The 12,395-nt window shown below is 38.2% G+C and overlaps 1 protein-coding gene across 1 annotated transcript in view; it reads left to right on the top strand.

Annotated features, from left to right (window-relative positions):
- Positions 1-12,395, top strand: part of LOC111586220 (meiosis inhibitor protein 1-like) — a 75,523-nt gene that overhangs the window by 15,558 nt on the left and 47,570 nt on the right. Inside the window, exons 7-15 of the mRNA XM_055004951.1 lie at positions 551-729; positions 2,392-2,506; positions 2,969-3,088; positions 4,242-4,341; positions 5,782-5,916; positions 6,339-6,456; positions 7,117-7,208; positions 7,636-7,783; positions 8,157-8,268. Of these exons, the coding sequence (XP_054860926.1) occupies positions 551-729; positions 2,392-2,506; positions 2,969-3,088; positions 4,242-4,341; positions 5,782-5,916; positions 6,339-6,456; positions 7,117-7,208; positions 7,636-7,783; positions 8,157-8,268 (1,119 nt within the window). The remainder of the gene's footprint in view (positions 1-550; positions 730-2,391; positions 2,507-2,968; positions 3,089-4,241; positions 4,342-5,781; positions 5,917-6,338; positions 6,457-7,116; positions 7,209-7,635; positions 7,784-8,156; positions 8,269-12,395) is intronic.

The raw sequence follows: 12,395 nt of genomic DNA, 5'->3' as shown, positions 1-12,395 counted from the left end.
TTGGACCTTTCCATAGATTTCCATGCGCTTCTTCTCCCTGTGAGGATTCTGGTTATGCCATTACACCTTAATGTTACCTAACCTTATGTTTAATTCAGTTTAAGAAATGGCTACAATAGATAAGTCAGGATCGTTATATTTTACTCTGTCTTGACTTGGGCAAATTGCATTTTTATGATTACAAATTCATGGAAATTGAATCCTCACACCACAAGGGCTTTTACTGTTGCAGAAGTGATCTAACATTTATAAGTTCATGATTTGAAAGTGTCTGTTGTAGTATTGAACCAGAGAAGTTCATTTGCAAGTGAATGGAATATTTCAGGTGGTGACACGAAGGCTACAGGAAAATGAATACATATCACATACCAAATCTTTAAAAACAAAGGTAAACCAAACATTTAAAGATCTTGTTAATCATCTCTACTGTTATATCTCTAAACGTTGAAGGTTTCCACCGTAATTATTAATGTGGGTCATTTGTTTGTGTAATATTTTTGGAAATTACACCATCGGTATCTGTTTTTACAGCTTGTCATTTGTCTGTTAGGCCTGCTGTGGCAGCTAGTGCAGCTGGGCGAGGCAGTGTCAGTCCTGATGACCAGCACAGGCGGTCAGATGATGTGCAGTGAGAACGAGGACATCCTCGCCAACGACAGCCAGATCCTCAGCCAAAACCAAGAGCAACAGCCATCCGACCGCTGCCCTCTGCCTCTCATACTGAAAAAGGTCTCTGTCCAAACATCCTGCTCTCACCCCCAAGACCGGCATTCTATCTCTGACGATAATCATAACAAGAAGTTCTAATCCTGGATTAATGTGCCTTTGAATAGGGATTCGGGGAGGTTTTACTCTGAACAAATATTTGTGCTTCATGTCTGGGAAATCAATGTGTAGATTACATCTCGTTGGATTTTCTCAGTGATGACTCACATTAAGGCACAGCTCATGACGTTAGCAGGGTTGTGTAGATTACCAGGGTGTGATGTGTTGCTATAAAATTAAATAATCGCTTAAATCTGGCATGCTCTCTCCCACAACATAATTAATCCTGCCAAATAAACAGTTTTTAGTCATGTACATCTACATGAAAACTGCAGAGAGCTTTGGGGGTGTGCAGGCAGGAAAAACTCAAGTGTTTTGAAGTTGCTAAGACAAACAGCGTGAACTATGCTGCACTAAAACTTACAAAAAAGGCCTGAGGCAAACTCTAGTTACATTACTCTCATTTACAGTATAACATAGATGTATTAAACGATGTCACTAGACAAAAGCTAATTTCCTATAACCAATGAGATAATTTATATTTCTTTGAGCAGTTACTGTATACAAGTATCATTGTATACAGCATGTTGTGTCAGATTTTATGCAAAATGTTTTTAAATGTAACTAATGCATGCATGTTGTTCAACTTTTGCTTCAGCAATTTCTTGAACAAATCAGAGTTTACTCACTTATGCAGATAAAATTCTAATTTGTTTTGGGTTTTGGCTCCTCCTGCATATTATCTCTACCTAATCCATTTATTTGTGGCATACCCATTTCTTCAAGGAGTTGATGATGATCATCAATCACTCAGAACACAGATCAATATTCTGTCTTTGCAGGTTCGTGGTGGTAATATTTGACTGGCTTTAATATATTTAAAACTAACAAACAAAGCTCACTGTGCAGCTCACCGGCTAGACAGCATACTGAAGATGAGAGCCAGACAACATGTCTCTGTCATTAGTAACTTGGCACTGTTAAAGAATCTTCTTTACATACCTTAATTTATAAACTCTAGTCAGTCTCAATCACCACATTCCTAGACTGATGGGCTTGCAAGTCCTCAGAGCTGTTCCACTGTTAAATCAGTGCACAAAGATTCTGCAGACTTTTAAATGCGGTTGTCCTGCATCCCACAAGATGTACACAAGCCAGGCATGGATAGTGTTGGGAATGAATCCACAAAGAAGTTTATGTGTAAAAGCAACTGTCTGTCTATTGCAGTTATTTATTGAATATTTCTACACTTGTTTGTATTATCAGTCAAACACAGCATTTACAGATATTCACGGGTTTCTTGACTTGTAATAGTTTTCTAAAATGTATAAACACTGAAGGCACAGAGTGATTGACTGAGCAAATGGAACATGAGTCCAAATCCCCCCCCCTTCTTTTAAAAATAGCAATAGTTTCAATGTGTACTGTCATAATAGTGTGCCATTCTTTCTTATATCTTACCATTTAAAACCCTTATAAACTCAAACACAACAGCAGGGACATTGGTTAAGTCTGTGAAGGTTTACTGCTCAGGCTTTGAAGTGTAGATTACTTCTGAGTTACCGTGATGCCATGTTTCTTCAACTGATTGCCAGATTTTGATAAAACATGAATTTTGTATTTCAGTTGCTGCTGAGTGGTGATGAGATATTGCAGGTGACCAGTGCTAAGTGTATGGCAGCTGTTCTGGTTCATTCTCCCAGTCAGTACAGTGCTCCCTTCATCAAGGCTGATGTACCAGGTAACATGCACATGCACTCACACAAACACAACATATGCTCGCTATTCAAGTTCTTGTATTTGTCTTCTGCAAATAATTTCCTCTATTCTCTCTGTTCCCTTTTGATTCCCTCTCCTTGTCTGCATTTGCTTTATTGCTCTATCTGTCTGTGTTCCTCCTGCTTCTTGTTTGTCTTTGCTATTTCTCCTCTTCCTTTTCTATCTGTTATGATTTGATGTCACTGTAGTGATTCTAATAGTACATGCATTTCTCTCTTTGCCCCACAACGTCACAATAAGATGGTGCTTTCAAAAAAGAATACTGCCTTCATTCTTGGTGTTCTAAATGTACAAGAAAACATTGCCGTGTTTTGGAAGCCGTAATGGTGATGAAGAGGACTATAGTGTAGCACTGTTCTCCTTTTTTCTCTTAACTTTATTTAGCCCATCACAAAAGTTCTGTTTTTGTCTCCATCTGTCATAGAGTTTCTGTTCGACTGTCTGGCCTCTAGTAGTAGTGAGGCACTGCTGTGGTCTGTCTATAGCTGTTTGCTGTTGCTGACTGAGGACCCACTCTTCTTCTCCCAGTGTCACTCCGTCTATGGTGAGAGCATTGATTGTATACAAAACTGGATGACGCGTCACAGCTTCCTGGAGTTGGAGCACACTGCTTAATTCACACCCTTTTATTGTGCAAAAAGAGTAACGTTCTCACACAACGGCGTCTTCATCAGGCTCTGATGCACAAAAAAGGGGAATGAATTAGCAATATGCTTCAGCTCCCCTTTTCCTTTCTCTGGAAATTTGCTATATTTGAGCTAAGAAGCACCAGTTCCATCTGCAAGTTCCTTGTTTCTGCTAAAACCAGAATGTCTCTGAAATGTCACGACTCTGCAGATTGCAGTGGCAAATAATGTTACCACCATAAATTAGCAGCAACCAGCTTCATTTTATATCAGTTACCACAACTGTGACAGTAGTGTCTGTTGGAAAGTTGGTTTAATCAAAGATCCAGTGACAGCTTAAAATATCCTGAAGTGTGTAATTTTTTTTATCAGCAACAAGAAATTTTAATTAGAAGTTTTTGAACAGCTGTATCTATTAAACGTCACAATTACGTTACAAGTTACATTTGCACTGTTTGCTACAGCACAATGTTGCTATTTTAATCTGGTAAAATGGTCATACAAGCAAACAGTAATTGCATATTGACAAAAATGTCAGTAGTTTGCATTCCTAATGCATCAATGATGAATATTGTGTGACTGTGTGTGTTTATGACTGGATTATGTATGTGAGGCCTCACTCGCTACAGCTCTAAACCTGAAAGGAACTGTTTAACAAACACGTACAGTTCAGACCTAATTTACCAGTACACAGGATATCTGATGTAACCCATCCGGAATGCTATTAGCATCTTTCTTGGGGTCAGTATGAACATGAGCTCATTACAGCGGATTCAGTGTAGCAGTAGATTAGAAAGATGTACCACTGCCGCTGTTTAATAGGCATGATTGTGAGTGTCTGTGTGTGCACATCCTTTGTATTACATTAATGAGCATGTCACTCATTTTAATGCGGGGAATCGCTGTAGCCTGTAGTGTCGCAGATATCCGACATCAAAACACTCTCAAACCTTTGGCATCGAGCAAGATTAGACAAGTGGTGAGCTATGGGTTCTGCTTGCTCCTGTGCAAAGTTGAATCTGGTATTTCTTTGGAGCAGTGACTGTGTGTGTGTTTGTGATGTGTGTTTAGGTATTGAGTCTCTGGTGCGCAGTTTGAAGGAGGCTCTGCGGCTGACCAACTTCGAAGTGCCAAAACAAGGTTTGCTTCTGCTCACTGAAATACTGGAAAGGTGAGAATTCTTTCTTTCTTTCTTTCTTTCTTTCTTTCTTTTTCTTTCTTTCTTTCTTTCTTTCTTTCTTTCTTTCTTTCTTTCTTTCTTTCTTTCTTTCTTTCTTTCTCTTTCTTTCTTTCTTTCTTTCTTTCTTTCTTTCTTTCTTTTTCTTTCTTTCTTTCTTTCTTTCTTTCTTTCTTTCTTTCTTTCTTTCTTTCTTTCTTTCTGTCCATGAGTAGTCATCAATACATTAATCATTAACACACCCGTCTCTGAGACGTTTATGCATGTCATTTCACTAAAACTACACACCCAATTATGTTTAGGATGTTTTAGTCCATTAAATGTTGCTTCATCAACTAAACAGCATGTACAGCTTCAGCTGCACTGACAAGGAAAAGGGACCTCTGGTACGTGTTAAATATGGTACACTAGGAAGTTTAATTAGATTTGAATTAACTATCTGCTGTCTCCGAGATTAAAATATATCAGAAGCCACTAAAACACCATCCTATTTCTGCAAGGTTGACATATTTTTAATGGAATGTTCCCGCTGTCACATGGCAATGATACAGGGGATAAGAGATTTCATAATCTAAGAAGGAAATTTGTCCTTTACACTGAGTGGAACAGTAAAAAAAAGTATCCAGACCAGAGCTCTTAAAGTGCTGAACAAGCTGAAGTGTGTGTGTGTGTGTGTGTGTGTGTGTGTGTGTGTGTGTGTGTGTGTGTGTGTGTGTGAGTGAGAGCGAGAAATTCATGGCCAATTTTGCCATTAACGTGTCGTGTTTGTGTGTGCGTTTTGACGTTTGTGAATTGTGCGTGCCGGTAATGACAACGTGTGCTCACGTTTGTGTACACTTTAATGTGCATGCATGTGTTATTTAGAATGTTCTATGCAACTTCTGTTGTGGCAACAGCGAGGCAGTCACAGCTATTGTGGTGCTGCATCACGGAGACATACTCTGGTGATCTTTGTAATGCCAATAGGTCAGCACTATTTGTTTATTATGTGTACCTGCCCTTAAAGTGAGAAAATAATAGTCTGTGTTTTGGTAAGCGAGACAGAGGGAAGGCAGGTTTATTGAGATCCAGCAACATTCACTGCAGGTATTGGCACAAGAAGTCAAAAAATTCTAGATAGATCAGGCAAAAGAACAGACTACCAGCATTTTGATGGGCTTTGTAGACTGTCAGTGCCAAAAATTCACATCAGCAAAGATGACAATCACTCCCTGTCTCTTCCCTTTTGGCATAGTTCTCACTGAATAATAGATCCACAGCAACATGTCACTTTTATTTTCTTATTTGCTTATGACTATGATTCCAGCCGTATTTATAAAAGATGTCTCTTTCTCTCTATAGATTTTTTTCCCCTAGTTGCTGGCCTTCAGTGCAACAGTGGCACTTTTGTTAAAAAATGTGTGTGTCTGTGTCTTTGTGTGTTTTTGTGCGTAGACAGCCCCCGAACGTGCATCTGTTTCCCACTGGCCCAGGGTTTGTGGCGGTCTCAGAGGCTGTGGTGGCTGGAGTCTCCTGCTCTTGCCTGCTGGTAGCCACACAGGCTGCCAGCGCCGCCTCCGCCTTGTTCAGGTGTACACAAACACGAATGCGGTCGACACGAGTCACGTGTTGTCAAGGACACACATGCAGCTACATCCTGAGGATTTGTACCTATACTGTGAAAGACAAAGTTCAGGTTGTTTAGCTGTTTCTCAACAGATTCCTTCCTGACTTGTGAGTGACAGATGAATAAATAGTGAAACTTTAACTCACACAAAGATACATCGCAAAAGTCAGCTATTCACAGTCAGTAAAACTCTCCAATAATGAACACACATATAAGTACACACACTATGCTGAACTTAATGTAGTCACTATAGTGTGACACACAGGTGTACGTACAGATACTCCGACATGCACAGTATGTCCTACTATGCTACTTGCCCGTGTCTTCTCTTCACCATCCTCCTAAAAAACCCAATATAACAACTCCCACGCTCTGAATTCTCCAGGCTAAATCACCAGTCCAGACCAGTCCAGTACAAGGAAGTAGAAGGATTGATCGAGACCATCACTAGCAGATTCTGTGAGCTGCCTCTGCCCTCCTCTGCTCATCGACAGCGGATCTCTGTAAGTTAGTTGGGCTTTATGTTTTATCCACACATCCAAAAAAGTTGAAAAATGTATGAAGTAGTGGAGAAGAGAGCTGCCTGTGCTGTCTATCTGTTCCACCTTTTCCTGTGGAGAAGGTTACCCTACAGAGAATTATTTTATGTGGTTATCAGTGCCTTTAGAAACGACACTGACCTACATATCTGGCCTTGATGCTGTCTGGTGATATGTCACTCAGTACATGTGTGATTGACATCCGTTATCAAAGGCAATTCTGTCTTCTGCGAAGAAATGAATGTGCTTTTCTATTGTTTTTCATAGCTGTCCTTCATTGTCAAGTTTTGTAGAGTCCTCATTCCTGTCTGAAACTAAACTAAAAGAGAAGCCAATGACTGTCAACAAAATATGTCAGGTTGACATGTATTATTACAGCCTAAACAACAAATGTTCTAATCACACTGAGACAGAATACAGATACAAGACTTACCCTACAAGGCATTCAACCACCAGGGATTTTAGTGTTTCTGTCTGTTTAATGAAGAGTTTTCATTGTTTTAAGTAAATTTAATCAAAGACAATAATTTTCTTTGTGATGTGATCAGAATTTCGTCTTGCACAGCGTTATCTCTTTTCCCCACTCTTCTTATTGTTTCCTGATCTCTCGTTGGCATGTTTCAGGGGAGTCTGAAGCGGCTAGATCCTAGCAGCCAGCTTTCTAAGTCTGAACGATTTCTGTTCCAAGCCCTGGTCTGTTTTCAAGCGGCCTGCAGGTCAGAACTTTGTTAGGTAACATGTTCAAGAAGTTAAATGTAGTCACTCAGATAGTCAAGGGATCATTGAATAAACTGAGTCACTGGTGTATGAAATGTTCAGTCTTTTCTTGCTCTTTCATTCTCTATTAATTAGGTTCTACCTTATGTCTTTAGGCTTGTTTTATGATATCTATAATAGTGGAAAAACACATGACTGACTGTAGTACTGAACTGAAAGAAGTGCTATTTTGTGATTATATAAAGGAAAAGAGTCACTGAATAAATGTTTTCAACCACCAAAAGAAACTTTCACTTCAAAGGCAGGATAAAGAGTTCACTTAAACCATTATGTGTGTACCCAGAACTTCTCGTGTGTGTGTCTTTGCAATTTTTATATATAAGTTAGTGTGTGTTTGTGTTTGAAAAGTGTCTGTGTGTGTCCAAGGTTGGCTGAAGAGTGTGCGTCAGAGCCTGTTCTGAGGGAGAACACGTTCACAGCTCCATATAAACACAGCAATGATCAGGACTCATTGGAATCTCTGTGCCAGTGTCTGCTGCGCTGCTGCGACTCCGTCTGGATACCCACCGTTATTGTAAGACACTCAATTGCACATAGATGCACATGTCCGATTCATCATCATCTCTTCTCAACATCCTGTTGCTCTGTCACAGTTTGAACAAAACACTTGAAAAATGATCAGTTGCTGGCATCTCTTTTCTCAGATATAGGTCACAGTGATTATTATGTGCCATCTGGCGATTCCTCTACATTAGTGAGCACAGCCTCACAGCCTCTGTCTTCATTTGCTTTGTGTACACATGGATACGTGTGCTTATCGATCAGTGTATCTGTGTGTGTAGTGCTAGTAATTGTTTTTATGTTCTATTTTGTTGGTTTTCTTCAGGTTAAAAATCAAGACAAAATTGTTTACAGTTTGTATTTAGTTTTTTTTCCTGTGTCTGCAGAAGATGTGTGAGCGTGCACCCAACGCTAGGCCACTGCAGTCCTTCTACTCCATCCTATCTTCCCAGTTTATCCTACTTCCATCACTCATGCCTGCCTTTGCATATAAACTCGGTGAGTTTTATAACGCTGTAGAAACTCATAGCAAAAGTAAGTGTTTCATGATTTAATGATACATTCTTTCAGCATCATGGCAGGGTCTGTTCTCCCTTTTGCACTGACACTGAATTCTGATCAGTATCATAAGAATTCATGAACTGGTCAGCTTTGACTAGTAGTGAATAAATATTTTTTTTCAGTTATCTGAAGGATGTCTAAACAATGTAATGTACAGTCATTGTAGTATTACTGTAATAGCATTTAGAAAAATTATTGGTATCTTATTGTTAATTTGAATTGATCTAAAACAAATTTGAACAATTTTTCAAAACATCTCTTATTTTGCCAATTATTCAATTAATTCAAACACTTTATTTACCTTAAAAATCCAAATGACTTGTTTTATTTAACTTCTTTTTTTTTTTTTTTTAATTCTCAACTCTATGAGGATATAAATGAGCTACCAGGGCAACGATATTAAACATTGAAATGAACTGAACTATTTGCAGTTGCTGCTTCACACTAAAAGCTTTACACTGGAAAAAGAAGTTAAAATGAATTCAGTTTGTTTATAACAAATTTAGTGGAGCTTCGTGAGCAGTTCACGTAAGCAACTTTACCTGCGATGCGATGCAGTGGAAAAACGGGACATGACTTGATGCCGCTAACCCCGACACAATGTTTCTCTGGTGACAGATGGATCCGTGTTCCACTGAGACGAGATTTATGATTTTAGTCGGCAATATGGCTGGTGCAGGGACTGCAGGCTGAGCTCTTGTTTTTAGATTAGCTGCATATTTATTTCTTGTTACTGTTGGCTTTACACATATTGTTGTTGTCTTGCTGGCACGAATGTAGCACCAGCCCATTCCACAGTGAAACTGTAGGCCTCTGTGTGTCTCATCCACAAAGGAATACAGAACACAAACATAGTAACCAAACACATTTTCTAAACAAGCCTGCTGTTTTAATCCAGATGAGCCAGTTAAACACCTTCCTTAAATGTTGTTTGAATCCTTAAATGCCTGACTAAATTAAATAAGCAGAAACAGAAGCAGTTCCTCCATAAAGCTTAATTCCCAGCTAATCATGCAAAGCAATTAGCTTCTTTTCATTTCATCATCACATAAAATACTGTGCTCTCCTTTGAGCCATTGAGCCTTTCTGTCGGTGTAATTAGATAGTGTTTATAAAACCAAAATCTATATTTTGTGCAGTTAAAAATGATGCCAGAAACAGAAATACCAACAGCTGATTTTGCTTTCATCAAAGACAGAGCTAAATGCTTGGATTAAATTTTTTATCACTGCAGGGGAAAAAACTATGCAATTTGTCCAAAACTGGCAGTAGAGATGATGAGGCTCAATTACTGACAGGAGACTTGTTGCCTCCAGCATCGAGACAAGAAAGTGTGGTACCATTATAATCCAGAGACTGCCTTGTGATTCCATCATACGAGCCGTGATGCCTGTCAGTGTGCTCACATTCTGACCAATGACAGCTCATCAGTTTTCATTTCTACATTATTACACGAGTGGTCGGCGCTCATTGTCACATCATCACGCCATTTTTTATCTCAACTACACACCTGCTGTAACTGTGTTGTGCTTGCTCGCAATGCTAACGTGTTGACAAAATCTATCCACTTATATCCAGACACACAGACACATAAAAACCTGGCAAACTACTTAAAGCTGCCTTTGTTGTAGCTCCTTCTACAGTAGGTGACCACATTCATATTGTGCCATGACAGCACACACACACACAGATACAAAGAGACAGACACACAAGGTGAAAAAATACCAGCCATTCTGTTGCATCTGGTAGCAAACCGAAGCTTTATATTTATGCTGCAAGCTGTTATCAAAGCAGAACAGTTTGCTGCTGATGTGGCATAGGTCCACATGTACTAAAGAAGGAGTGAGTTAGCGGCTTTGTAGAATGTAGATTCTCTGCTCTAAGTTCAGATTGTTCTCCTCTACTGATGCACCGGTGCAGCCAAGACATTACGTATACCTTTTGTCCACACAATGAATTAAAGCAGGACTGCTGTCTCATTCTCTCTGCTTCAGCCAAAAGATGTTCCACTGACCAGTCAGCTTATTTTTATAGAATACTTTTTGTTGTGTCAAACAAATACCTGATTAAAATAAGATTGGGGCACATCAACTAAAACTGAATCACATGGTTCATTCTGGCGTAATGATACCAGGTGTGTCATTCCCTGCAAACTCTTTTCCCAGCTTGCATCATGGATTCTCTCAAGAAAATCATGTAAACACTTGTTAAATTCTTGCGACCTTGCAAAATCCAAAAGCTCAAAAGTTATACATATTTGAAGTTTGGCCCTCTAATCTTTTTCACCATTTTTGCAGGTTTTGCTGAATGTTTCTTACCAATCAAATTGATCGAAAGTAATTTTTTACCTGCATGAGAAATATTTAAGTTTCTTTCTCCTACAATGAGTATTAGTCAGTGATTAATGTAGTTTAATCACATCTAGAAATCATTTAATCTGGCATTTAAAAAAAATTGATTGCCACAGATTACATACAGTAGAGCCTTGAGAGTTTTGACTGTATATATTCCCAGGAAGAATTTTTGTTCTTTTAATTACTTTAAAATATTTATGAATAATAGTTCATATCATTGAAATGATCTTCTAACTACAAAAATGACAGACAGTGCTATCTGTGCATGAAATATGAAAGCAAACTGGACCATAACAAAAAAAATAGTTTTCTGGAAAACTGTTCATGATATAACTGAAAGTAGTTTTGCCATACCGTTTGAGTATATTGCTAACTGAATATTTTAGATAAATAGCCTTACAAGTGGCATTTGTGTTTTACATTTCTATCTATTTTTGTTATTTAGTATTTCACAGTTATCTCGCTTTTTTCATTGCTACAGTTGCAAGAATTGTTTGCTTACAGAAGACTGTTAAATGATGAAGTAATGTCACATGCTATAAATTAAAGACCTCTTCTCGTGAAATCAAGTTTTTTTCTTGTTAGCATGTATATGGCGTTTTTTATTCCAGAAGACGTATTTGGAGTGAAATGAGCAATCATTGCCATGGCTGAGTCTTTCTACTTTGAACTGTAGTGTACTGTCTTAACAACACAGACTCAGACAGTCAGCGTTTTATATGTGACAAACCTGAGGAACCAATCCTGTCAACTCAGTGTCAAATGTAGTATTGTTACTCCATGTTACAACTTGCCATTATGCATCATAGAGTAGTTTTTACAGTGTTTGAGTCATGAATGAGCTGGTGTGCTCGAGCTGTTGGCAAAAGTGTATGAGGAAGCCACGGTATGAAGCTGATCTCAACATATTTTGTCACTGTCCAAAACTGAAACTATTTTGGGAGGGGATTCCGGCAGAAATAAGATCCAGTTTAAGTGTTGATTTGCCACTTGAGCCTTTGGTCAATGTAGTCAGTTCTATTCCAGAGGAAGCGATGGATAAAAAAAGACTTATCTGTTACATATCCTACTACTGGTGGCAAAGAAAATGATAACTGTGTCTTGGCTCAGCCCACTACCTCCTACCCTCCACCAGTGGAGAGAGAGATTAAAGAAAGTGTATTCAGTGGAAAAAATAACAGCAAAACTCCATTTGAAGTTAGGTTCCTTTATGAATTTATGGGCTCCTGTTATTGCTTACTTTAACTTAATGTGATTTTACATATTTGACAGGCTGAGGGAGATGTTTTTGTTTGAATTGCAAATGGAGATGTAATGATATATGTGTCTGGATTATGTATTTTTACATGTTTCATGACCCTTTGCTGCTCTTTAATTTATCTTTAAACTTCATTTGAAATTCTCCTCTTTATGTGGGTTTACATGATGCCTTAAGTTAATCGTGTTGCCGAATTGTGTATTTGTTTTTGTTTATCATGTGTATGTTTTCATTTGTCCATTTTTGAGCTGCACATATATATATATATATATATATATATATATATATATATATATATATATATATATATATATATATAAAAACACGTAATTTAAATAAAGATTTGGTTAAAAAGCTGATCTCAGCCATGTTAAAGTAAAGCATTGAAAAACAACAGCAAAAAAAAAAATGATTAATTCTGATACACAGAAAAAACTTTTAGGCATTAAACT

Source organism: Amphiprion ocellaris, chromosome 19 (genome assembly GCF_022539595.1).
Source record: "Amphiprion ocellaris isolate individual 3 ecotype Okinawa chromosome 19, ASM2253959v1, whole genome shotgun sequence".
Taxonomy (NCBI): Eukaryota; Metazoa; Chordata; class Actinopteri; family Pomacentridae; genus Amphiprion; species Amphiprion ocellaris.
Note: the sequence above shows the minus strand (reverse complement) of the source record. Positions and strands in the feature narration are given on the sequence as shown.